Source organism: Phasianus colchicus, chromosome 7, assembly GCF_987193195.1.
Source record: "Phasianus colchicus chromosome 7, bPhaCol1.hap1.1, whole genome shotgun sequence".
Taxonomy (NCBI): domain Eukaryota; kingdom Metazoa; phylum Chordata; class Aves; order Galliformes; family Phasianidae; genus Phasianus; species Phasianus colchicus.
Genome location: NC_143442.1, coordinates 29,585,284 through 29,609,984, shown reverse-complemented (window position 1 = coordinate 29,609,984; position 24,701 = coordinate 29,585,284). Strand labels below are relative to the sequence as shown.

The 24,701-nt window shown below is 43.5% G+C and overlaps 1 protein-coding gene across 5 annotated transcripts; it reads left to right on the top strand.

Annotated features, from left to right (window-relative positions):
• Positions 1–137: 137 nt before the first annotated feature.
• Positions 138–24,562, top strand: MFSD6 (major facilitator superfamily domain containing 6). Of its 5 annotated transcripts, XM_090144358.1 has the most exons (8): positions 138–223; positions 5,228–6,824; positions 12,380–12,477; positions 17,209–17,370; positions 17,942–18,040; positions 19,800–20,080; positions 22,130–22,148; positions 22,368–22,510. In XM_090144358.1, the coding sequence occupies exons 2-8, from the start codon at positions 5,281–5,283 to the stop codon at positions 22,376–22,378; spliced, it is 2,214 nt and encodes a 737-aa protein (XP_090000484.1). In that variant the 5' UTR covers positions 138–223; positions 5,228–5,280; the 3' UTR covers positions 22,379–22,510. The 5 variants fall into 5 exon arrangements, with proteins under 5 accessions (XP_090000484.1, XP_031460288.1, XP_090000481.1 ...); XM_031604428.2 differs by lacking the exon at positions 22,130–22,148 and having other exon boundaries at positions 22,368–24,562; XM_090144355.1 differs by lacking the exons at positions 138–223; positions 22,130–22,148 and adding an exon at positions 513–649 and having other exon boundaries at positions 22,368–24,562.
• The last annotated feature ends 139 nt before the right edge of the window (positions 24,563–24,701 follow it).

The window sequence follows — 24,701 nt, the reverse complement described above, 5'->3', positions numbered from 1 at the left end:
CTCCGCTCGCTCGTCCCCCGGCGCTCCCCGGGCCGGAGGCGGTGCCGGCCGGCTCCTCCCTCCCGCAGCGCCCCTGCGCGCCGGCGGCCCGGTGTCGGCGGGGCCGGCCCGGGAGGGGGCGGGCCTGGGTGCGCCGAGCCGCCGCCCGCAGCAGCCGCAGCCGCCGCAGCCGAGGTGCGATGGTGCCGGGCCGGCGCCCCCCGCGCAGCCGCCCCCGGGCGAGGTGAGTCGGCGCGGGGCCGGGCGGCGGGACGCGGGCGCCGGGCCTTCGCCTCGCGCGCCGCTTCCCCTCCGCGCCGAGCGCCGCTGGGCTGCGTGCCCCGGGCCTCCTGCGTGACCGCCTCCCGCTCGGGCATCCCCGCACCGCCGCGCCTGGCCGTCGCCGTCCGAGCCCTCCGGCCCGCGCGGTGCCGGGCTTTGCGGGAGGCAGCGCCCGCCGCCCGTGCTGTCGTTAAGGCGGCGGTGGGAAGGCGGCCGTGCGGGCGGCGCGCTGCGTGCCGCGTCCCGGCGCGCCCTGGCGTTCGGGCCGGCGGCGCGGAGCCGTAGCGGCGGGCGGCTCGGCGGGGCTGCGCCGCGGGAAGCGCTGCCGGCGGCGCGAACGCTCGCGCATCTCGGGAACGGCTCGCTCCTTCGGCCTTGCGTTACCCAGGTACGCGGGGTCTCGTTGTCCTCCGCTTTTCGGGAAAGCGGTTGTCGGGTGCTGGCTGCCGAGCTCGGTTATTGCTTGGTTTTATTTACTGGCTGTAAACAAACAGCGGGCAAAGGGACTTCCGTGTGACTGCGTGTGCTCTGACGGCCCTCGGGGCACGGAGGGGGACCAAGAGAATCCCCTTCCGAAGGGCGGTGCTGCTCACGGCAGGCGGCGGCCCTGGCACGGCCCGAGCGGCTCGTAGGAACGAACCCACGCAGGTGAGAGCGGAGCCGCGCTGCGGGGAGCTCACGTGAGAGAGCTGCGTTGCTCACGGGTGGAACTCGGCGCCCTGCGCGGCCTTAATTTCATCTGGCTAAACCTGTAGCAGCGCTTTGTAGCCCGGGCTGGGTGCTGCTGTGCCTTGGGTGCCCTGGGCCACGCAGCTGGCTGCCACGGAAGGCACCTGGGTGCTTGCTGCCAGTAGCCAGCTGGAGCTGGGAGCATGCTGCTGACAGTGAACCGGTTTTAAAATTGTACTCTTAATAGTCTAGTTGCCAGTATTAGTGATGTGCATAGTCACTATTACTGCTCTTCTTTTACTCCTTAATATTATGTGGAGAGTTTCCTGCTCTATACATCCCAACTGGCACACATAAAATGGAAAACACAGCTAGGAAAGTGGAGTCTCGAGATGTGAGTTTGATGGTTCTGCTTTCACAGACCAGGCTCTGACAGCTGGCTTATCTTTTTTAATGCTACTGCCACCACTGTTGTATCCACTTAGCAACTTCAGACCTATTATCAAGTGCATTAAACCTACTATAAATCTGTTCTTGCCATACTCAGACATACTTGAGTCTTTCAGTCTAATTTGACAAAGCGTGTCAAAGCATGAGGGGTTTTATGTGCATACTGAGAGGAGGAAAAAACCTGTATAGACCAAAACACAAAGCACGTGCCTGCTAAGGAACACAAAGTAACTTAAAGAGTTAAACATTACAGAATGAGGTGGTTTCACTTCTTGGAAATGCTAAGTGTGGTTGGTAATGTTAGATGCACGCACTTCACACCTGCAACATTTCTCAGCAGTGCAGAGTGGATTGACTCTGAGCCCTATCTCTGGTGTTCTGAATTCAGAAGGCAGGTGCTGGGATGGGGCAGCAGGAGGAGTGGCCCTGGGAGAGCAGGGAAGGAGCTGCTGTGTGCTATCCCCTGGAGTAGCAGGGGGTTGGGGCACAATGCCTGACTAGCGAAGGACGGACACTCTTCTGTCACAGTGTAAGTTGTGTGCATTCCTTTCTCCTTTTGGGTGTGAGATGATGGCACCGGGCTGCTCTGTCGGGGTAGAACTCACTTGGAAATGGAAGATGTGGTCTGTCATGTTTGTGACAGCCTTGTAGGTCTGCTGCATGCAGGATTGAATGCTGAGAGATGCCAGGCACCTGTGGCTTTGGTGCGGAGGTGCTGTGTTTGGGATCAGTGCAGGGACAGGGCTGAGGAAGAGGTGCAGCACCAGGGTGCAGTGCTGTGGCTGCTGCTGCCACCTGACCACAACGGAGGTGAGTTTGATGAGGAAGGCAGATTGTCTGTAAGTTTCCTTCTGGCATAGAAGCTGTGAAGCAAACGTTAATTAGCAACTTGAATAAACCTTCATTGCACTTTTTAATAAGATACTTGTTTTCTTTTTATGGGATTTGTTTGCAGATGTTCATAGGAGAACTTGTGCAGTTTCCCAAGTTTACTACAAACTCAGTTTTCTACTCAGGGAAAGTGAGGTGAGAAGCAGTCCCCATTGGCTGGCTTTGCTTTATTTGCACAGGCAAACAGCACTCCAGCCTGCTCTGTTCTTCCAGCTGCATGTTGCTGGGAGGTTGGTTCCTGCTTTGGAACTCTGCCCTTGGAGAGTTTCTGGAGGCAGTATGGACATAGCCTGCTTTCCAGGTGCTAGATGGATTGAAGCTACTCTTGATTGTCTGTGTTCTGAGGAACTGAGGTGTGGCTGATGAATTCAGTATACATTCAAACCCTGGCTTTGGAGCTGTTAGGTGTTTCGCTTTGAGAGTCCTAACTATAATTTAATTATCAAATCTTAACAGATTGAATATTGATGCCGAATTAAACTTCATTCACAGTACTCTTCCATCCCAAATCTTAACTTTCTGTTGGTTGGCAGATGGAGTTTTCATGCCATGTTTTTAACCCTGTAAAGCTGCCATGGTGTTTTCCCTGTGAGGTGTGAGGATTTGTTTCCTCAGCCAGATGTGTTGGTCAGCACTGAGTCAGGGCAAAGCTGTTAGTTTGGTTGGTTTCTTTCTCCATGTTTTTGGGACGAATAGCTCCAGTGTGGAGTATGCTGTAATATACTGACAGCCCTTGACCCCAAACTTTGTGCTCCATTCTGCATTGAACAAGTTAGAATTCCTATTCATGCCAAAATTCTTGTTTATTTTCTTGGCCTTTTCTTCTTGCTGCTTTCAGCTAGTTGGTAGCACTGTCTTCTGCTGTCCTGTGGATCAGAAAACGTTTTTGCGAAGTGAAGCTGCAGTAGTTGAAGACTGTGGTTAAAATAACAGGCAGACACCTTGCTGGTTCATAAAAGACCTTTATTTTTTTTTGCTGCACATTCAATCCCTGGCTGGCTTGGGTTTGTTTTGTTGTTTCTTTTTTTTTTTTTTTTTTATCAAGAGAAGGAAAGCCAGACAGATTAGTAAGGTTTCTGGGAATTTTCAGTAACAATACCACTTTGCTGGCGCTCTCATTTCCAGTTGCTTATTTTTAGAATTTAAAAATTCACAAAATAAAATCACTTTCTAAACCTGTCTCCCAAACAAACTAGTGATCAAAACATTAAGGAACGCCATATGGCTTCTACCAGTCTTGGTGCTGTTGTATTTCTGAAGAGTATATTCTGTGTTATTAATAATATTCAGTGAAACACTCTCAGGATGGGAAAATATTTACTGAAGTGATTACAAAATACACTTTTCATGGCGTTCTTACTCTAGATGCTCTAGTCAGCATGCTAGAAGTGTTGGGTTCATCCTTGCACACAACAGCTCAGAAGAGGATGGATGTTATGGCTCTTGGAAGTCAGGAGGACTGGAAGAAGACCAGCAATGTTAGCATTGCAACTTAAGAAATGGTTGTCCCATTCCAATACGAAAGGGAAGCTGATTTAACAACCAGATCAGTACAAATTACTTTAAAAGTCTCTAGTATAGTTGATATGGAATCAGATGGTTTTGAGTTTTCTACATATGGATGCGGATGGCTGTTGGGTTCACATTAAGGTAATTCCAATTTGTGCTTGGAAAGAAGCTGTCTAGATATCCATTCAGGTGGTTAAGAGGGAGTTTGTTTTTATCATGGGGTCCACAGGAGGAAATTTATTCTGAATAAGGGAATGCTGTAAAGCTTTGGCGCAGCTGGTAAGCAAGCTGCTGCAAGCAGGTGAGCATATACTGCTTTGCTCAGGGCAGGAACAGCACCGTTCCTCTGCTTCATCCCTGTGGTGTAAGTGGAGCTCTGCACCGGTTCTGGAGGTTTTGTTGTCAAAACGAGGCAAGGCTTAAAGAAAATAAAAGCGCAGATCATGGCTGATGTAATTTACTCATTAGAAGGATTGTTTTGTGCATAGAGAGCCTGAAACGAGTGAGCACCTTGAGCTAAAAGCCCACAGTCCTTCCAGCTGTCAGGTGGAAGTGGCTGGCTGAACTGGAAGTTACTGGAACTAACAACGCTGCTGCTGGGTTTTGGTGGGAACGGGTAAGAGCAAGGCCATGTATTTTCACATTTGACTGTTCTAACAACTTAAATAGAACGTTCTGTCTAATCTGTTGCCGCATTGTGTTTGTTTGTTTTAAATCAGAAGTCTCTAAAGTTTTTCTAGGGCAACTGGAGGAAGAAAGCATTGTGTGTATGCACGGGCATTGCTTTGATTAACTTCTGACCTTGAACACATGAATATTTACAGTTCCAAGTTTTGTTTGTAACCTTTTCTGCCTAAGTGAAACCAGAGATCGTTGTAGATAGTATCCCATACAAACGACATTTAAATGTGAGAAGCAGAAACCTTGGGAGAGTTTAGGATCTTAGTGGTGGTATTTTTACGCTTGTGTGATGCTGAGCTGTGTAAGGTTTAGAGTATTCTAATGTGTTGTTGCTTTAGAGGGTGTCTGAGGCTTGTTCTGTCAACTGTTGCTCCAGATCCGGCTTGGATCAGCAGGAAATATTGAATTTAGTATCTGTGTAAATGTTAGCCTCTTTTCTGTTATTAGCCTTTCATTTCGTAGAGAAATTAAAATAGCACTTAATTGCCACAGTAACTTTGAGTATATAAAGTATTCTGCCTCCTAAGCATGAAAGAGAACATGTTTGGAGAACAAGTGGTCACAGCACTGGTCATAAAACACGTTTTTCTTGATGCTACTGTGCACCAATAATGTAGGCAAATGGCCTTCCCTGCTCTAATACTGCCTTTATTGCTTAGGAAAGTCTCTTCAAGGGAAAAAAGTAAAAAAGAATCCATGTTTGTCCTTGCTGACTGACAAGTAACAGACCTGTTCCTTCATCATGTTGTGTTTTATTTGCTTACAGAGTAGCCCTGGTTCCTTGAGAGCACACCGACTATTGGATGCTTGTGGTAAGCCATGGCAGCTGATGATAAGGTTGCCATTTTAACCGATGATGAAGAAGAACAGAAGAGAAAATATGTGCTTGCTGATCCTTTCAATGGCATTTCCAAGGATCAAGACTTGCATCCCCAGAATGAATCCCCTTCAACAGAGGCAACCACTGTCCCAGATGAAGAGCTAGACTGGTTGGAAAAGCACTGCGTCAAAATCAACAATGATCTTCTGATCTCAAAGGTCTTTTATTTTTTCTTCTATTCTGCATATGGCTCTCTCTACCCCTTGCTCCCTGTGTATTACAAGCAGCTGGGTATGTCACCCAGTCAGAGCGGACTTCTGGTGGGCATCAGGTACTTTATTGAGTTCTGCAGTGCTCCCTTCTGGGGAGTGGTAGCGGATCGCTTCAAGAAAGGGAAGATCGTCCTTCTCTTCTCACTTTTATGCTGGGTTTTATTTAACCTAGGGATTGGATTTGTTAGACCAGCCACCTTAAGATGTGTACCAAAGGGCCCTCCCCCAGCACATCCCACCAACGCAAGCAGCCTTTTAACAACCATTTCACAAAACACCTCCGTGTCACCTCCACTAACAACCGTGAGTACTGCATCCCCAAAAGTTCGTGGCAAGAGAGACTTGCTCACTTCAAGGCCAGTCACGTTGGGAGCTACAGGGACAGCTACTCCTGAAGTAACATTTCTGTTACCTACACAGAGTGGTGATGTGGAGTTTGCCTTGGAAAACAGTACTCATTTTATTTTGAAAAACACCACTATCACCACCTCACTGGGGAACGTGACCCCAAGCACCACCCCATCTGCCACCACCACCAAGCCAATGCCTTCTGACCAAGCCATCCTGGTTTATGATCAACAAGAAGTAGAAGCCATCTTCCTGCTCATTCTGCTGGTTGTCATAATAGGAGAATTTTTCAGTGCTTCCTCTGTTACTATTGTGGACACGGTAACCCTGCAGTACCTCGGCAAGCACAGGGATCGGTATGGGCTGCAGCGTATGTGGGGGTCTCTGGGCTGGGGGCTGGCCATGCTCTCTGTGGGAATCGGCATCGACTATACCCATATAGAAGTTGTCGTTGAAGGTCAAGGATGTAAAGCTCCTGAATACAAGAACTACAGAATAGTCTTCATTGTTTTTGGTGTTCTGATGACAATGGCATTAATTGTGGCCACCCAGTTTCGATTTCATTATACACACTTCAAGCAAGATGAAAATAAGAAAAAAGAGGTGGAAATATCACAGGTGGACAGAAATGCCTCCAACGAATCCTCTGACAACACTCCTACAACCAGTATGAGCCAATCACAGTCTTTCAGTTTTTGGGACCTTATAAAACTGCTGTGTAGTATCCAGTATGGCTCAGTGCTCTTTGTGGCATGGTTCATGGGCTTTGGATATGGCTTTGTGTTCACCTTTCTCTATTGGCACTTGGAAGATTTGAATGGTACCACCACTCTCTTTGGAGTCTGCTCTGTGCTCAGTCACGTGTCTGAGCTGACTGCCTATTTCTTCAGCCACAAACTGATTGAGCTGGTTGGTCATATCAGGTAAGGAGATGTTAACAGACATTAAAGAACTACATACATGAATACATTTTTAAAAAGTTAAATTTTAAGCCTGGCCTTCTGATAAAAAGTGAAATTCAAGTGAAATCTTTTATTTTAAAGTTGCAAGTCCTGCTCAGTTACATAGGTGCCTCATGGAGGCGTTTTTATTATTATTTTAGGAGCTGAAAATGTTCTGCAGTGCTTCCTTAGCATTTCAGTTGCACGTTAGTGCATGTGTTATTCATGGCACCTGTAACCTTTCGTAGACATTTCCTAGCTCACTGATGGAGAACTCTCAGAGATCACGATGGATTGCCTCCTACTCAAGGAATGTCTGTTCTGAAATATAATTGTACAGCTCTTCCTGTGAGTAGCAGCGTTCTGGAAACCTCCTGCGTAGCTCACTTCTCCCTGCAGGGCAGTCTTTGCCCCCACAGTAGCCTGCATAGGTGTTACTTGCCCGCTGACTGGGGAGGAGGATCAGATGAAGCAGTGAGGTGAGCACCTCTTGTGCGCGTGCACTTGTAATCAGGCTCAGGGTGTTGGCAGAATGAGGTTGCAGCTTGGTAGTGTTGCTTACAAGTTCAGTTCCTTGCTCTCTTCCTGTGGTCGCAACTGCATGTGTTAGCTACTGAAATGAGATAGTTTCTCACTTCTTTTTTTTTTTTTTTTTTTTTTTGCCACGTTGAAGTGAAATTGGTTACTTTTAGCATGTATTACTGAATGTTGTATTCCTCTCAATTAGAAGTAACTTAATTTCTGTATATTCTAAGTCCCTTTTCTTTAAAAAAAACAAAAAACAAAAAAACAACCTTAGAGGAGGAAAAGCAATGGTGAATCTGAGCTAATGAAGTCCTAAAGTTGTTTTTGTATGTGCCTAGTGCAAGCGAGTACAGATCTCTCTGGTTGTTAGCATGTCTTTTCCAGTTGTCCCATTTGTAATCGCAGTCATTGAGACGTCTTGTGTAAGCTGATTGTGCTGGTTTTTTACCTTCTACTTTGTGTTTTTGCTCTTTACTTTTTTGTTCTGTTTCCATTTGCTCTTATAGGGTTGAATTTCTTTGATTAATTTGATCTCTACTCAAAATGTTTGAGATACTTTGCGTGGTAACTTGAGAATTTACTTAATAAATGTGTTGTTGTTGTTGTTCCTTCCTTTAAACTGAGGAGTATCTTTGAGTCAGTTGTTTAATTTCTGAATATAACAACAATTAGTTTGAGAAGATGTGACACTGTGTGCAAAGACTGGAGGAAGGATGTGATGATGGAGGAGTGGTGAGATGAGATCATAATCGTGATAGCTAAAGATAGCTTTGGGTATGTTTGTTCCATTTATATTGTTGTAGTGTGAAGTTCAGGCTGGGACTTCAACTAGGGAAAGAAGAAAATCCAAAAGAATGATAGGCTTGTGAATAAGATGACATAAAAAGGTAGGGAGGGGGATAATAGGCCCACTGGACTTTAAAGGGAACGATGACGTACAGGGTTGACTGTTCTTCATTTTTCCTTTGCAGTGGTAAGCCTATGAAACCAAGATTGGATCAGTGTGAAATTGTTAAAATACTGGCTAGTATTTGCAGTGATACAACATTCTGTATAATTATACTTGGGAAAAGCACATTAGTCATATTTTATCATTATCTAATGATTACTCATATTTAGTCATTGCAGTTGGAGAAGTCTCTTTCAAGGTGTCCTTTTACTTTTTAAACTAAACTTGAAATCATAATATCATTAAGGTTGGAAAAGACCACTGAGACCATCTAGTCCAATCAGCCTATCACCACCACGTTTCTCACTGCTGCTTCTCCATGTTTCTTGAACACCTCCAGGGATGGTGACTCCATCACCTCCCTGGGCAGCCTGTTTCAATGCCTCATCACTTTTCTTGAGAAGAAATGCTTCCTAACATCCAACCTGAACCTCCTATGAGACAACTTAAGGCCATACTCTCTTGTCCTATTGTTAGCTGGGGAAGGAGGCCAACCCCACCTTGCTGCAACTTTTCAGGTGTCTGTAGAGAGTGATAAAGTCTCCTCTGAGCCTCCTCTAGACTGAGCAATCCCAGTCCCTCAGCTACTTCTTGTAAGACTTGTGTTCCAGACCCTTCACAGCTTTGTTGCCGTTCTCTGGACATGTGAAGCCATGATAGTTCTGTATACATCTGTCGCCTAGTTGCTGCCCTTCTTTCTAGTACTAATAAGAAAAATAGTCTCCAGCTGCACATCCTTCTCAGAACCATCTGAGCCATAGGCACTCAGGATACATCTCTTTCCCCTAGTGCCTCAGAATTCCTTGTTTGTCATTTTGGCATCTGAGAAGTTACATGGTATAGCAGTTCTGATGTAAGGTCTTGTATGAAATAACAATCCACAGCAAGCTGTGAATATTTCACAGAGTATTTCAGCTATGTTAGCGGTGGCTTGACTTCTCTTTTTGGTAGGATGACTCAAGTGCTAAGGTTGTCTCACTTTCTGTTGGTTTGTGTCAGTAAATGAATGTATATGCACACTTCCTCTTGAGTTGCTAGAATGATAGGTGTAGAGTCTTTCTGCAGTATTTCTTTGAACAGTATCGTTCAATCCTGCCTTCCTGTCCTAATTCTTTGAAAACAGGCAGGGTAGCAAAATTGTTTGCGCTGTCACAGAGACAGAAGTGTCCTTGGTAGAACTGAAATAAAGTGAACTTCACATCCATGATGGATACAAACTCAGTTTTCATTTCCTAGCTTTGTGAAGCTTTCTGTGTCTACCACTATATGTGTTAGCAGATCACATTCTTAAATCATAGAATCTGCTTCCCACATTCTTGAATCATAGAATCCTTAGAGTTGGAAGGGACCTTTTAAGGCCATCTTCTCCCGCTTTCCCGTGATGAATGGGGACATCCCCAGCTGGATCAGATTGTGGTTTCACAGGTTGCTTTAACTACTACTGAAGTGATTTTCCAGGCATTTTAGGCATGACTATACTGAATAAATGCTGATATAATGCCTTATTTCTGTCTCCATTAGCTTTCCTGTTCACACACATATGTACTGCAAGTGCACACACGTTACGCATGCAGCTGGTGCTTTCAGCAGTGCATTATCAGGTGACTGGGTGAACCTGCAGTCATGGCAGCCATTAGTGTAGCTAGAAAGCTGTTCTGGGGTTGTAAGGGTTCGAGAGGTGAAAAGAAGAGAGGTTTTTTTGCTTTGCCTCCAGCCACCTGCCACGAAAAAAAGTGCAAAAAGACAGCGTGGTGGAAGGCATCCATTCTTTGAGAGGATATGGGTAGAGAAAGCACATAGAACTGGCTATTAAATATTTAGACAGCACTGCTGAGTGGTATCCTGTGTAGGAGCACTCAGGGCTGCCGCTGAGTTTAGGAGGAGGATGTTAACCTCTGAAAATAACCTCCTTGAGGTTGGGCTTGAATGTGTTTTCTGACCATAATTCCAGCATGCGAGTCTTGATGGGCAGCAGAGCCTGCTAGTTGTGGCTGCTAACAGCTTAGACTCCTCCACACAAATATAGATCCAGTGCTTTAAATGTTTAACCTGCAAATTGAATATGTTGTCTCTGTGGATACTGCAAATAAGGGTCGTGAGAATTGCCCGTTTATGTTATCCATTTAGGTCTCATAAAGAGCCTAAGTGGTTATTGTAAGCAATTTTGAGAAGATTCCGTAAATACACACAGATTCTCACGTGATGTGCCCTTCCAAAAGTATAATTAGAGACATCTTCGTGCAAGTAACTGTAATTTACCTGCAACTCCATCCATATTCTAATAAATTAAAAGGTAGAATGTAACTAACTTGCTCTTCTGAAACTCTTAGTTCAGATTTGGCTCTAGGTGTAACACTATGGGAAAAGCAGCTGAGTATGCTGGTGGTACTGGTGTAAGGATGGAACAGGCCTGTTCTCACCACCGGTCTGGCCATTGCAGAACTTTTTGGGAGGAAAGGAAGAAACTTCTTGTTGGGCTGGCAAAGTGGTTGGTAAATAAAAGTGAAAATAAGGTGGCAGGAAGCTGTCTTAAACAGAGCTGGGGGCATCTGTGCTGCTGGTGTGGAGAAAAACAGGTATATGAGATGGTGCTTTCGTGTCCCCAGGTGTGCAGCACCCTGGGTCCTGCTGCAAGAGGAAGGAAGAAGGGAGCCTGCAAACCCTTAGCTTTGTTTACATTCTGTAGTGCGTGTGACTATACATCATGGTTACATGAAGCTGGGGCTATGAAAAGGACTGTTATTGGCACAGAGGACATGAGTTGAAAGGAGAGGTGAAATTTGTGCCGGGCGGTGTGCAGACAAGTTGCAGTATCTGAAAATGTGCAACTTACTGAAACTTACTGAAAATAAACCATATTGTCTTTGCAAATTTGTGTTGTTGCAAAAGGCTCAGACCCATCTTTGTAATTTTGAATCTCTTTGATGCAGCTGACACAATGAAAAGGATGGCACTGGTATTGTAGCTGTCAACACATTTATTTAGAGACCTCCTGTGTTGTCAAGATGCTGCAGTTCTATGATTGCATCTCTCCTGATTTTTCAGTGGCTCTGTGCCATTGAATTAAACCTTGTTGTGCATTTGTGGAACAACTAATTAAGCACTGGCACGAAGAGTAAGGAGTCCTTTCTCAGTATCAGTGCTTATGAGTTAATCACCAATTGCATTTAAATCACTTGGGCCAAACCAGGAGCCAACCAAGAAATCATGTTTAGGGATTTACTGAGGTCGCAGTCGTGTTTTTTTCCCAAGATAAATCCTGTTCTGAATGGAGTCAGTCTTTCCTAATCACTGACAAAGAAATGTAGCTGAATATGCAACCTGGAAGCTAGATCTGAAAACTGGAAATGAGAAGTCATCAGATTCAGTGGGTTTCACTGTGAAAAATAGCCTCTGTCCTTCATTGTTTAAGAACTGTAACAAGAGCTTCTTTTTTTTTTTTCCTTTCCTTTTTCTTCCCTTCACTCTGAGATGCAGCATCTGCTGCTTTTCAACAGGACGGTTAAGTTTTATCCTGAGGCATGTTGTTACAAACCATATTGCTTCTGTGGGATGTGTTTTTAGAGGAGTTCTGAGCAATTTGTAGATACTGGGACTATAAACTTGTATTAATTGGGGTGAAATTAATTTGTCTAATGCAAACCTGCACCAGGCTTTTGTTAAAATGCAATAATTAGTCTCTGAGTGAGTTGTAAACGGGATTGCTAGGAAAGGATGCTGAATGTGCTCAGAAATGGTCTCTTTGAAATAGAACTCCGTGCAGAGCGTGGCATGAAGCTGCAGGACTTCGAAGCCCTGTGTCTCTGCTGACCCTTCTGGTGTTTTTTCCATTAGGAGTCTGAAGAGAGTCTTAACTTGAGCACTGTTTTGATTATGTGTTTGGGGTAAGCAAGAGGAGAGTTCCCATGCAGGTGCAGGACTCAAAAGGAGTTGGGTTGAGCAAGTGCTTCAGACTTGCAAAGCCTCTGCGTGCCATTGATTTTTGAAGCAGCAAGGATACTGTAACAAACCAAAAATGGAAAGTGGAAACTGCTTTGACTTCTCTTTTCCTTAATTCATCCAGAGTGCTCTATATTGGTCTTGCCTGCAATACTGCCCGCTACATTTACATCTCCTATCTGGAAAATGCTTGGACGGTTCTCCCGATGGAAGTACTTCAAGGTAAGATAGTGCATTCGTGGCCTTTTGGTATGAGCTCCTGTGCTTATGTTTATTTTTCACCCAAATTGTAATTTTTAGGTAAAAATGTGGCACTTCTCTCTCCGTTCTTCCTGTGACTACAAGTATCCCAGGCAGCAGAGGTTTATAAAACTTTGCTGTTTATCTTGGGAAGTATTTGACGTCAGAAGGGTGGGTTTGCGTTTGTGTGCGGTTGGCTGTTGATTCAAGCAGAGCTGTGCAGGGCCAACACACCCTTTAGCTAAACAAAGAGGGAATGTGAGTTGGGTGCACACCTTCTGCAGATCCTGTTTGGGGTGGATGAGCAGCAACTTCATTGCATGCAGAAGGCTGCAGTACTTAAAGGATGCTGCAGGAAAAGATGAAAAGGGACAAGAACCCACTGGGTCGTTCTGTTTCTGTTCAAATATTCTGCAACTGTTTTTCAGGGGTGCTGTTTGATCAGTGCTTCAGACTATTGAATTTTGGTAATGGCTGGAGAGGAATTTCTTGCAGTAGCTTTGTCAGTGCTAAAAGAGCTCCGTTAAGGTCACTGCCTTTTAGCAGACGTAATGGGAAGGACGGAGGTCTGGTCTGTGCAAAATAAGTCGAGCCCTGTTTGCAAGTCTCATCCTCAAAGAAGTTTGTAAGGCCTTCATTACAGTGTTAAAGTATACATTGTTCTCACTTGTGTTTTATGACATTTTTTCTGTCTTTGTGTCGGGTACCACCCCTCAAAACCAAGAAGAATCTGAACTATTTTCCTTTCTGTTCTGTCAGTACGTGAGGAATACTGAGCTGTTTGTGTCCGTAGGGCCGCCAGGGAATGACTGATTGAAATGCAGAGAGTGTTTTCCTCGCCTTTAAAAATAACATAACTGTCTTTGTTAAAGCCAGTATTGTGATTTCATGCAATGCTGCTTGGAAGATCTTCTGCCCATTTTACTTAGAAACTTTATTTTTGTGTGTAGCACAGTTTGAGTTTGCAGTACCTTTTTCTGCTATACATACAGCAATCTTTTTCTGTGAAAATTTAACTTAATTGAGGTGCCATTGGTGAGCACTGTGTAGGTTCCTACTGACACAGAAATAAATTTGCATCCTCTCTCCTTCCCTGCCTGCCACCAAGACCTATTTGCTGTACCAATCTGCTGTAAGAGCAAGCTTTTGAATTTTGATCCAGCCCTAAGTTCGTGCCTGGAAGCATCAGGGCTGAGAAAGTAATTTCTTTACCTTTGGAACATCTTTTTATTCTACTGAAATTTCAGGTTGTTTTGTTTATCATGTGGGTTTGTTTTTACAGCAAGGCTGCAAGGGAGCTATTCTGTTTCTTTGTGTGCTGTAATCCAGAGTAATGTGAAATTTACCTAAGAAAAAGAGAAGTCCCTGCAAAATAATACTTTCTTACACATTTATCTGCCAGCTCTTATCTCTCTCTAGTCACTGCTGAATTATGTACACTTGGGTACATCTTGCTTTTTGCAAAAAAAAAAAAAAAAAAAAAAAAAAAGATTTGCTGCTATTTATAGCCAGAAAAGGAGAAAGCTGAAAGTAATACACAGAAAAACCAAAACCAGCCTACAAACCTCATAGTGTTCCAAGTGCACATCTCAGCCTGCATCTACCCTGGTGTGTTAGCATCTGTGCAGCCCACAGGTACAGTATATGGGTACCTACTTCCTGACACTCCATTACCTTGCAGTAATTTCATTCAGTCTTGCTCCATGGTAGAACAAGTTCATCCTTTTAAAGTACTCTTGGCTTTTTCTTTTTTTTTCCTGCCTGTGAATCTCTTCCCATCCCTGCTTTTACTGGTCTTTCTCTTTCTGACTCATTATTTCTTCTGCAGCATTTACCACATCCTTTACTTTCTGCATGTGTCATTAGAGCTAAGAGGTGACACCTTCATGAAGTTTGGTGAGGGAGGAGCTTGAATTTATTACATGAGTTTATTGACAGAGGTAAGAGTTGTGGTTGCTTTGTGTACTTGAGGGTAGAATTATTTAAAAGCAAGAAAAGGTTTCATTGTGCAGAGCATGTGGGTATCATGTGTGCCATGTGACTGCATCAAGTTGGTAGGTCTCTAAAATCCCTTTGTGGAGTCCTAGCAGCAGTCAAACATACCTCTTCCTCCAGGAAGCTGCCAGATTCTGTGTTTGCTCCAGTACACTCAGCTGAAGCGATGGTAAAGGTCAACAACAGTTTCAGCTGACTCTTGTAAAGTATTTATTTTTCTTCTTAAGAAGCTTCTAAAATATAGGGAGGATTATCCCCATGTGCTGTGCTAAAGGGCATGGAGAGATTTCCAGAAGATGACTCTGCAGACCACATCTATTGATGGCAATTCGGTTGCTGTCAGTGTAACTGGGGCAGCAAGGACTCTGCAAGCGTGTTATACTCTTGAGCAGCAAAGGAGGAGACTTCAGCCCAGCTCTTAACTCACACTTTGGAATCTGTAGGATTTGTTTGCACATGCACTGTAAGAAAACAAGACCTTAGGCTGAATCTCTAACTGAAAATGTCAAGACATCCTGGTGGGTAGTTACCCTCAGTAGACACAGACCACTGGCCTGAACTTGCGAGCAGTCTTGTTCATTTTGCAGTTCACAGACCAAGTTTTAATGTATTCACTACCTGCAGCTTACTGTTCAGGTTGTTTCAGGGCGATGGTCCAAATTCTCTTCTAACAGCTATGCCAGCCAGCTGAGTTGCACAGCACACCTTTTCTGAAGTACAAAACTACAGTAATAACCTAAAAATGGGTGATTTTCACACGGCGGTTACCCACCAAATTCCAGCAGGTACTGTTCTGGGCGCTGCCTTCTGCAGCAGGTCTGTCTGGAGAGCAGATAGCTCGAATCCTGCGCTGGCTGTGATTAGAAAAGATCTCTCTTGAAATAAATTTTGCTCCCAACATTTTCAGCTTTTGTATGGGTTCGTATGGAAAGCACACTGTTTGCTAAACATCGCTTTGAGCATAGCAGTGGGGTTGTTGTCCTTGTCCTTGTCAGTCTGAGCAGTCAAATGGTGGTTAGTGGTTTAAATAAGGACTGTCAAAATATATTTACTGTTTACAGAAATTGTTAAAAGAAATGTGCTTAGCAGTAATCCAGGCTAACTTCTTTTTGTTGTAAAACCTGTTCCAAAAAGTCACTTTTCTAGAATTAATTGACATTAAAAAATCACATTAGTGATGTGTACACACGTGAAAAAAGCCTGTACCTTGCGAGGCCAGTAAGATAAGCAGTTTTAAAGGGGTGGCTTTGTTTTCAGAGGAGCTAGAAACTCTGTGTTCTACCTGGATCTCCCTGCAGAAGTGAAACCCTCCATGAAGGTGCTGGTTAAGTACAGCCTTTTGTTTGCAGACAAACACGGAGGTATTGTGCCTCGTGGTTCCAATAATTTCTGGTGTGGTTTGATTTGTCTGGCTTTATAACTTGATTTATTCTTGAATAGCTGCTAAAACAGTATGTTTTACATTAATTGTGAAACATGCTGTTTGTAAGACATATTGTTTGTAAAACATAAGCTTGTTATCTGTACTGCATTAGCTCTGCTTTGTTACTGGGGCGTTTCTTCACTGCCTGTGTGGGTCTGTATTAAGGAAAGATTGAATTTAAGACCCACTGAATATCAGAGCTTTTTCCATGGAAAGCCTTTGAAGTTCAAAGCCTTGAATTGTAAATGATTGGGTAAAATATATTCATCCTAATGTCAGCCTTTTATTTTTCAACCAGATGATGTACTGTCTCCAAGGCCATCTCCACAATGTATAGAATGGGCCTTTCTGTGTTCTGCTGTCTTCTAAACAGTTAACTTATTGCAGACCCCAACACTGTGACATTTTTCTTTAGATTTGGAATGAATGGAAACTCTGCAGCTTCTTGGACATCCAACAGACCTGAATGGTATCAGGTTCATACGCTAGTAGTAATGTACAGCTAAGCAAAATCTAAGTTGCTGTGCAAGTATATTACAAACTAATGCATTGTCTTGCTCTGAAGAGCCCCCAACCTAAATGCAGAATTAATTCCTGAGTGTCCAACTGTTCTTTAATAAGTTGAGTGCAGAGGACAGAAACATGTTGACTGAGTCATCAGTTGTGCCAACACGTTTTATTAAAGTAAGGCAGCAGAGCTTAGGCATCGGTAAGCTGTGATTACTATTTTTAATACCACTCAAATAAGAATAAATATTCCCACTCATTCTGAGGGTGGCAAAATAGTTCAGGCTTATTTAACATGTGATGCTCCAGGACTGTTTTGCTTTTCCAACTTCTCAATGTAGCTTTTTCCTGTCCCTTCTTTCCCTGCTGCTCAGAAAGCCACCAGGCAGGTGGCTTCAGCTGCAGCTTCTTCCTGCACCTTGGTGGCTCAGTGGCTTTCTGCTTAGCTCTCCTGGGAAGAACAAGAGTGTGTATAACCGTGAATCTGCAGGACCAGGTCACGTCCAGAGGGATGAGGAGTCTGGTAGAGAGATGTTCAAGGCTCTTTATTTAGTCTTCCCAGGGCCTGTCTCTTAAATGTGGTCATCTGAGAGGGAGAAAGAGCCATTGACAGCCTCTGCAGAACAAGGAGCCCTCGCATCTCCCTGCAGATCGCTTGCCAGCAGTGCATCACCAGCACTTGATTGGTGCTTTGCAGGCAGTGGGCAAGGAGGGGCTCTTCTAGTTTTCCATAGCAGCTATGTGGTGTGCAGGGACCCCGTCCTCTTCACGATGTTCCCTCTTTCCAGGTGTCACGCACGCGGCCATATGGGCGGCCTGCATCTCCTACCTGAGTGCAGCAGTGCCACCAGAGCTGAGGACATCAGCCCAGGGCATCCTGCAGGGCCTGCACCTGGGCCTGGGCAGAGGATGCGGGGCTATGGTTGGAGGGGTTTTGGTCAACTACTTCGGTAAGCAAAAAACGCGCTGAAGAATTTTGTTGTATTTATTGAAATTCTGCTTTTACCAGGCTACTGCCTTACAATTGATGCTTAAAATCTTGCTGCATTTCAAAGAGCAATATGCTTTTTGTAAATGGTGGAGTTTTAGAAGTGCTCAGGCTGGCAGGGGCTTCAGGATGTCTGAGGTCCCTGCTCATAGCAAGGTCAGCACTGAGTTCAGAGCAGGTTGCTTACAGCCTCATTCTGTCGTTTTTGTAGATGCATTAAATTGTATGTTATGCCTGGATATTTTTAGTGTTGTGTGGGCAAGCTTACAACCTGATCCTTAAGACAAAGGAATCCTTTGTGAGAGACTAGGCTGATACTTTGCAGCCTCGGTGAACAAATGAGAATCTAACTATTCTGTTAAAAGGCCTTTGCAAAACTCCTTAAAGAAGTATGGGGGGAAGGAAAAATGATACAGCGAGCTTCTAAAAGTCTACGTAGGTCAGCAGAGAACCAGAGTGTGTAATGCTGATTCATCTTGTATTATTTTCCTAGTTAAATAGATTCTCAATTAAAAAAATATCTATCACTACAGGTCCTGCTGCCACATTCAGAGGAATAGGAATGGCTTGTTTAGTGATTCTTCTTCTGTTTGCACTGATCCAGTGGCTGTTGGTTCCTGATGAAGAAGAAGGTAAATATTCCTGTTGCTAAAATAGAACACTAAAAGATGAAAGGGGTATCTCCAAAGATAATTCCCTGCACCATTAATTTTGTTTGGTGTCTTTACTGAGATCTTGATTGAACAGTTTGATTTTGAATGAGAAATCTTTTCCTCAGCAGTGATAGAAATTGAGGTGTGCTGCTGCTGTAACAAGTGCAGCATTGAGTACTTGGCTATCTATAGGAGGAAAGCATAAAATTTTTTACTTCCTGGATGTCCTCTTAGTTCTGGGGATCTCCTAGGTTAATCCTAATGGATGTAATAAGTCATGTCTCTTGCATCAGTCCCCTAAGACTGCCATCTCAATGACTGCATACTCTCATATGCTACTGGTCCAAGTGGCCTCTGCCAGAAATTGTAGAGATGGCTTCAGAGGACAGCAGCTTTTGTAGTTGTGTCCGTACTGTTCTGGTTTCAGAGAAATCTCCCCAGATATGGAACTTGAATTTTTTTCATCTCCACCTTTGAGAAAAGAAAAACTTAATGCAAAGTTGAAGATTTATAGTTCTTATAAAGACAAGAGAACTGTGGCACGATTCTGAAACATTGTGAGTTGTTAAACTGCTTTTTACCCAAATATTACTTTGCAATGTGAGTTTTTGTAGGAAATAAAACTTATCTTCCTTTAGCTGGAGTGCTAAATGACTTGTCCTTGAGTAGTTATGAAGTTGCCTGGGCTGAGGTATTCAAATATTTATTCACCTTTATTCAAATGATAATGAGAAAAATGGAAAGGTAGAAAGAAGGATATTTGCTGTTTCAGCTTCCCATCGAGATGTCGTTAATTATGCATGAAACAACAGAATAATAGTTTCATCCTGATGGTATATTCTCTCTCGTTTGTTTCAGTCTTTGGTTTTCATTTAATATGTGTTCTCCCCATCTTAAGAGTGGATATTTCAATTTTAAGTATGCCAGTAATTAGGTTGCTTTCAACAATACCAGTTGGAGGAGTAAAACAGTGTGTGTGGTTAAGTGCATCCAGGATTGGCCCCTTTGTTTCTGTTCTAGTAGAGGACATCCAGCCTCTGTTTAAAATACTCAGTGCTATCTAAGAGTCTGTGAACAAAATCTAGTTTTATCTTTTTGAAAGCAAGAGCTTTTTAATTGGTAAAGTGCTTGGATAGAATATTTTCTCAGCACGTATGATGTGTTTTTTACAGACTGTCAGACAGTGTACAGCTACTACTTAAAATATCCAACAGTTTCTAACTATCTGTATGATTACTTTTTCTTTATAAATACTCTGGCTCTTCAGGATTGTGAGACACACTGTGTAGGGTCACAACAGTCATTTTATTATGGTATTAAAAGGAAGTAATGTACTTTTTCAGTACTATTTCAGATTATGAGATGACCTTAGATGTGAATGTCTGTTGAGACTTTACATCTTCTAAATGCCCAGGTACCATGTTTCTAATAGCTGGCAGGGAACAAATGGACTGCTTTGTGCTCACCAGCCCCTCCTACAGCCAGCTTGAAATCCTCTCTGCAGCTGCAGAGCAGCTTTGCTTGTAGGGACAGCATCCATGTCGCGTTTCCCTAATTAGGTTATGGTGTGTCTGGCTCCTGGTTAGCTGTGCCTGTGCTGGGCTTTCAGCACAGTGATAAGAACACTGATAGCACTGTCACTGTGTGCTTTGTCTGCTTCATGTTTTGGTGGTTTTTTTTGTTTTTTTTTTTAATGCTTGTTGGATCTAACTGGTGATTACTTTGTTTTAAACTTCAGAAAAGACAATGCTGGCAGAAAGGATCCCAGTGCCTTCCAGTCCTGTTCCCATAGCAACTATTGACCTGGTACAACAGCAGTCAGAAGATGTCATGCCTCGGACTGAGCCCAGACTGCCTCTGAAGAAAACAAAACACCAGGAGGAACAGGAGGATGTGAACAAGCCTGCCTGGGGCGTCAGCTCTTCTCCTTGGGTCACCTTAGCTTATGCTATCTACCAGATAAAGGAGATGGTTAAGCTATCCAAAACCCACCCTATGCCCGAGAATCAACCTTTGCAGGTAATTTTCTGTTGCACAGGAAATTCTTATGTACTGGTAGGTGCTTGAAATCCTTTATAGCTAGGGAAATCTATTAGTATTTGACAAGTATTCATGTCAGTGTATAACAAATTCAGAGCTGGGAAACAATAGTTGAAAGACTATATGAAATAGAGTTGTTGTCTGTGTGTACTACAGCAGGAGTAACTGTTTTTGTACTTCACCTGAAGGTAGGAGAGGGAGACACAGAGCAAGTTTTGCAGGCTCAGATACACTTGAGTTCCTATGAGTTTACATTTGTTTTCATATTAGCTGGAATGTGCAGGTTTTGATTTGGCAAAGTTTACAAAGTGATAACTAAACGTGAAATCTTAGAACTAATTAGGGGAGAGTAAAACACCTTACTTTATTTTGATTCCTCGGGTGATGCTACCAGATTTCCATGTTGTAGTGGAAATAGGAGTTCCAGACAACTACCAGTGGGATGCAGAGCCTTCAGTTCAGATAAAATTCATCCCTGTTTTATGTGGAGTTATACCAGATGAGAGCAGTTCTGGGACTTAACCTGTCTGATTGGTGGTCCTTTCTTTACATCATTCCCCTTCCATCCAGTCTCACTTAAAATAGATTTGAAAAGTCTCATTAGCAAGGAGTAGGAACTCCAACTGTCACCTTGTGCTTTGACTGTATAGTCCAGAATGGAGCTGAAGCATGCTGCTTCAGGAAAGCAGGGAGATGGCAGTGCAGGTTTTAGAACAGCATGGCTAATCTGAAAGGCACTGTGTTTACCACTTTGGAAGGAGTGGGTGAAGTTCCCTCTTAACGTACTTGGTGAGAAGAAACACAGAAATGCTTTTTTCACAGTTGTGTCTTTAGAAATGGACAATTTGATGTATGACAGTGACTCAGCAGAGCAGAGTGTATAGGAGTTTCACTGGGTCAGCTCTCTCCTGCCTTTCTTATTGTCTTTATTATTGCAAATGTATTCACAGATGAGTTGGCTTTAATTTGATTGTGTTGGTTGTTTGGGGCTTTTTTGAACTTCCCTGGGTTAAGGAGTGAGGTTTTCTTTGTTGTTTTTTTTTATGGTGACACCAGAGGTACTCTAGATGTCTGACATCAAAGTAACCTGTGCAGACAAGGCTCTGGTTCACATTGGCAAGCGTCCTCAAGGGTCTTGCCTCGTGTAAGCTGTCTTCACGTAACAGTCAGAGAAGTACAGAAGCAGAGAGTGTATCAATGGGCATGGCAGGGGGAAGCCTTGCACTTGTGTGGTGCCTGAGAGAGACTTGGCTGTCACTGCTGGGCACCACCTGGCCACCTCACTGAGCTGTGGGAAGCAGCCACACACGCTGTTGTGCCCATTGAGGCTCACCAGTTGCTTTGTGGAGTGTGGTCTCTTCATTATTCTTTCCTTCCTATAGAAATACAGTGCTGATATAAAATAGTTCTTATTGATTGTGCCAAAATTCAATGCAACTATTGAAAAGGCTGTCCAAATCTCTCATTAAATTTGGTAAATAACTTCCTCAAAAAATGCACATGCAAATAGGTCTCATGGAAAGAAGGTTAATGCACAGAAACTGGAACTAGTGGCAAAAATCCTTTGTCTTTATTTCTTTAGGATTTTGGTTCTATCTCTGCTACTGCTCACCTATCCTCCAAGCAAAGGGGAGTTGTTGCCACATTCTCTATTCTTCAGTGCAAAACAAATATTTATAGATAGTGAGTCATCTTGTAATGTCAAGTTTCAGTTGTTTCGATCTGGGGGAATGAGTGTACCTGGTATTTAAATGTGCTCTCATGCTCCTCAGCGAGGCCTATTTGAATAGGCTGAATGGGAATGTAACATCAGCACTGCAGAAATTTTGCCATCCAGAGAGTCTGCACGGTGTCTGGGGGAGGGAAGGAGCTATTGAAGCAAGCTATATGTAAGGAGCTTGAAAAAATGTACAGAATTGTTTCGTCATAATAATGCTCTTGTCTGAACTCTGAAATCCAGTTAATTGCTTTTTTTTCCCCTTGAAACACAACAAGTTTGTTTTTTGCATGCTTCCTGGGGAAGCGCAGTTAGGAAAAGAGATGGAAGGTAAGCAAACGTTTGCTTGCTGTTAGTGTCATCTGGATTTAAATGCACTACTTTTGCTTTCTTTCTTTCTTTGATTTGTTACGTTGCGAGCTTTCAAAGTGAGCGCTTTGTGAGTTTCCAGAAGTGCCTGAATGCATTGGGGGGGGCGATATCCACTGGGGACAGTGCCAGGTGGGCCTGCACTCACTTTCCACATGCAATGCTTTCCCCTCTCTTTAGAAAATCAATGAGAATTGCAATACGTTGGCCAGCTCGGAAAGGCAACCCTCGACAGTGACAGATTCTGGGCAGTCCAGAAATTGTTCCACACCAACAGCAACATCAGATTCCCAAGTAGATGGCGACCGCCTGGCATCGGATCAAGATGCTCAGCCTGTCGCCGCAGGGCCCTGAGATGCGCTCATCTTACCAAATCCAGTGCATGGAATTCTGCTTCTCACCTGGGAAACGCTGGAGTAGGAGCTCAAAAGTAGGACTTCCTTCATCTTAATGATCATAATGTGATGCAGTGCAAGCTTTTAACTATATAAAAAAAAATATTCACATGACTACACAGAGCAACACGAGCAGGGAAGCCAGAAGATTGGAATGCTGGAGGGAAGTGATGTGATCGGATCTAAATGTAGGAAGAATTCTTGGCTGCTTTGCTAAGGCTTAGTCAAGTGCTGTGAGATTTTTTTTTGCAATCTGTAGAAAAAGGAGAGTTTGCTCTTCACTTGCTGAGGCCAGAGTGCCTGATTTGGTCAGCTCTTTATTTTTTGTTTTTCAATTTCTTCATGAATCAAAATGAAAAGACTTTTTTAAGAGAGAAATCGAGGTGTCCCTGCTTAGTGTATTAAAAATATTGGATCCAATACATACAGAAGCAGCATAAAACTGTAAAGATTTCTCAGAAAAAGAATAGCTTTTAGCAAGCGTAGCTTCATATTATGGTGATGGAATAAATAAAACATATTCAAAGAATATGTTTTTCAAAGCTAATGTTATCTTGTTTGACATAACAGTTTATTTCTGAAAAGGAGAGATTTTGAAGTGGCATTTTAGTGAAGCAGAAAAGCTAGAAGGCTTTTAGAGTGCTTGCAGGCCCTTCACTTGGGCACTGTGTGTGTGTGTGTGTGTGTGTGTGTGTTTGGGTCAGTTTAGGTTTGATGTTGTATTGAGACAACCATATTTGATCAAGATTGCACAACCTGAGATTGATCGAGGTTTCAGTGGGCACACTGTTCTTTTTTTTTGTTATTTATTTCATCATCTATACAGTGGTTTATTTAATGAAGTGTAGTTACTGTGCTTATTTATTAAGAAGACAGCAAGCTTTAAGTGCCTGGGGAAGGGGAGATGGGAGGGAAGGAATCGCCTAATAATCATGATTAGAATTTCAGGGGCAAAGTTGTTGGTGCAGAAATCAAGTAGAGAGATTCTCAGGATGAAGCGTACATAACTAAATTGCAAGAATTAACTTTGCCTGTTGTTGAGACACTGGAAGACTTTGGATTGTTCTGTCATACTGTTCACCATTAGCCACAGCCAGCTTCCTGGCTGGTGTGTAGTGAAAGCTGCTGCTGAAGGGAGACCCTTGTGCTCAAGGAGGAGCCAGGTGTTTAGTCAGGATAGTGTTTTGGCCCGTTTGCTTACACACACAGCTTGTTGTTGGGAGATTCTGAGCACTCAGCTTCTGCAGGACTCGAGTAGGTTCTGCTCAGTCCTCTGTGAAGATGTCAGTGTCAGCCTTCCAAGGGATGGTGCGTGTTACTGGACCATGTGGCCTGTGCAGTGATGCAGGGGCAAGGTGAGCAGCAGCATGGGGTTAGGGGAGAGGATGATGGCAGCAGCTGAGCAGGAAAAGGGCATACACAGCTTCATCTGCTTTGACATCCAGTTAGCTGAGGGGTCTCCTGTAGCTGTGCTTTAGCTGTGCTTTTAGAACAACCTGTGTTCTGGCGGTGCCTGGGACCAACACCATAGAAAATGAACAGAAACATTGATGACTAGCCACTAATTACTTTTTTTGCACTTGAACTTACATGTACTGTACTCACATAAATCCTCATGACTTGTCTAAGTGTCCTTTAAAATCAGAAATGTATTTATTGTATGTTTGTATAACTTGGGGGAGAACTGAAGGACTGAACAGGCGACAGGACAGAAGGATGCTAAAAACCATCTTGAGACAAAGCAACCATTTGTTGAGTTCATGCTGTACGGTGTTACCTCAGCTTCTACTGCATAGCACCTGGATTGTGAGGTGAAGAGCTTGAACACTGTGTTTACACTTTGGAATTGTTTCTTTGAAATGCCTGCTCTTTTTGGAATTGTATTGTTGTTCTGTGTTGCAAAATGGACATGTACACTGGGTTTTGATATTTGTGAAACTGTAAAAACTGTGGTAAGAAATATAAATTATCCATAATGTATTTAATGGCATCAGTTTGAACTTTTATTATGTGTGTTTGTGTTGTGGTGCCTGCAGTGAACATAACCACCAGCACAGAAGATAACTCAGTGAGAATTAACTCTAAGTTTGCTCCTTGGAGGAAAGCAAACCTGGAACCT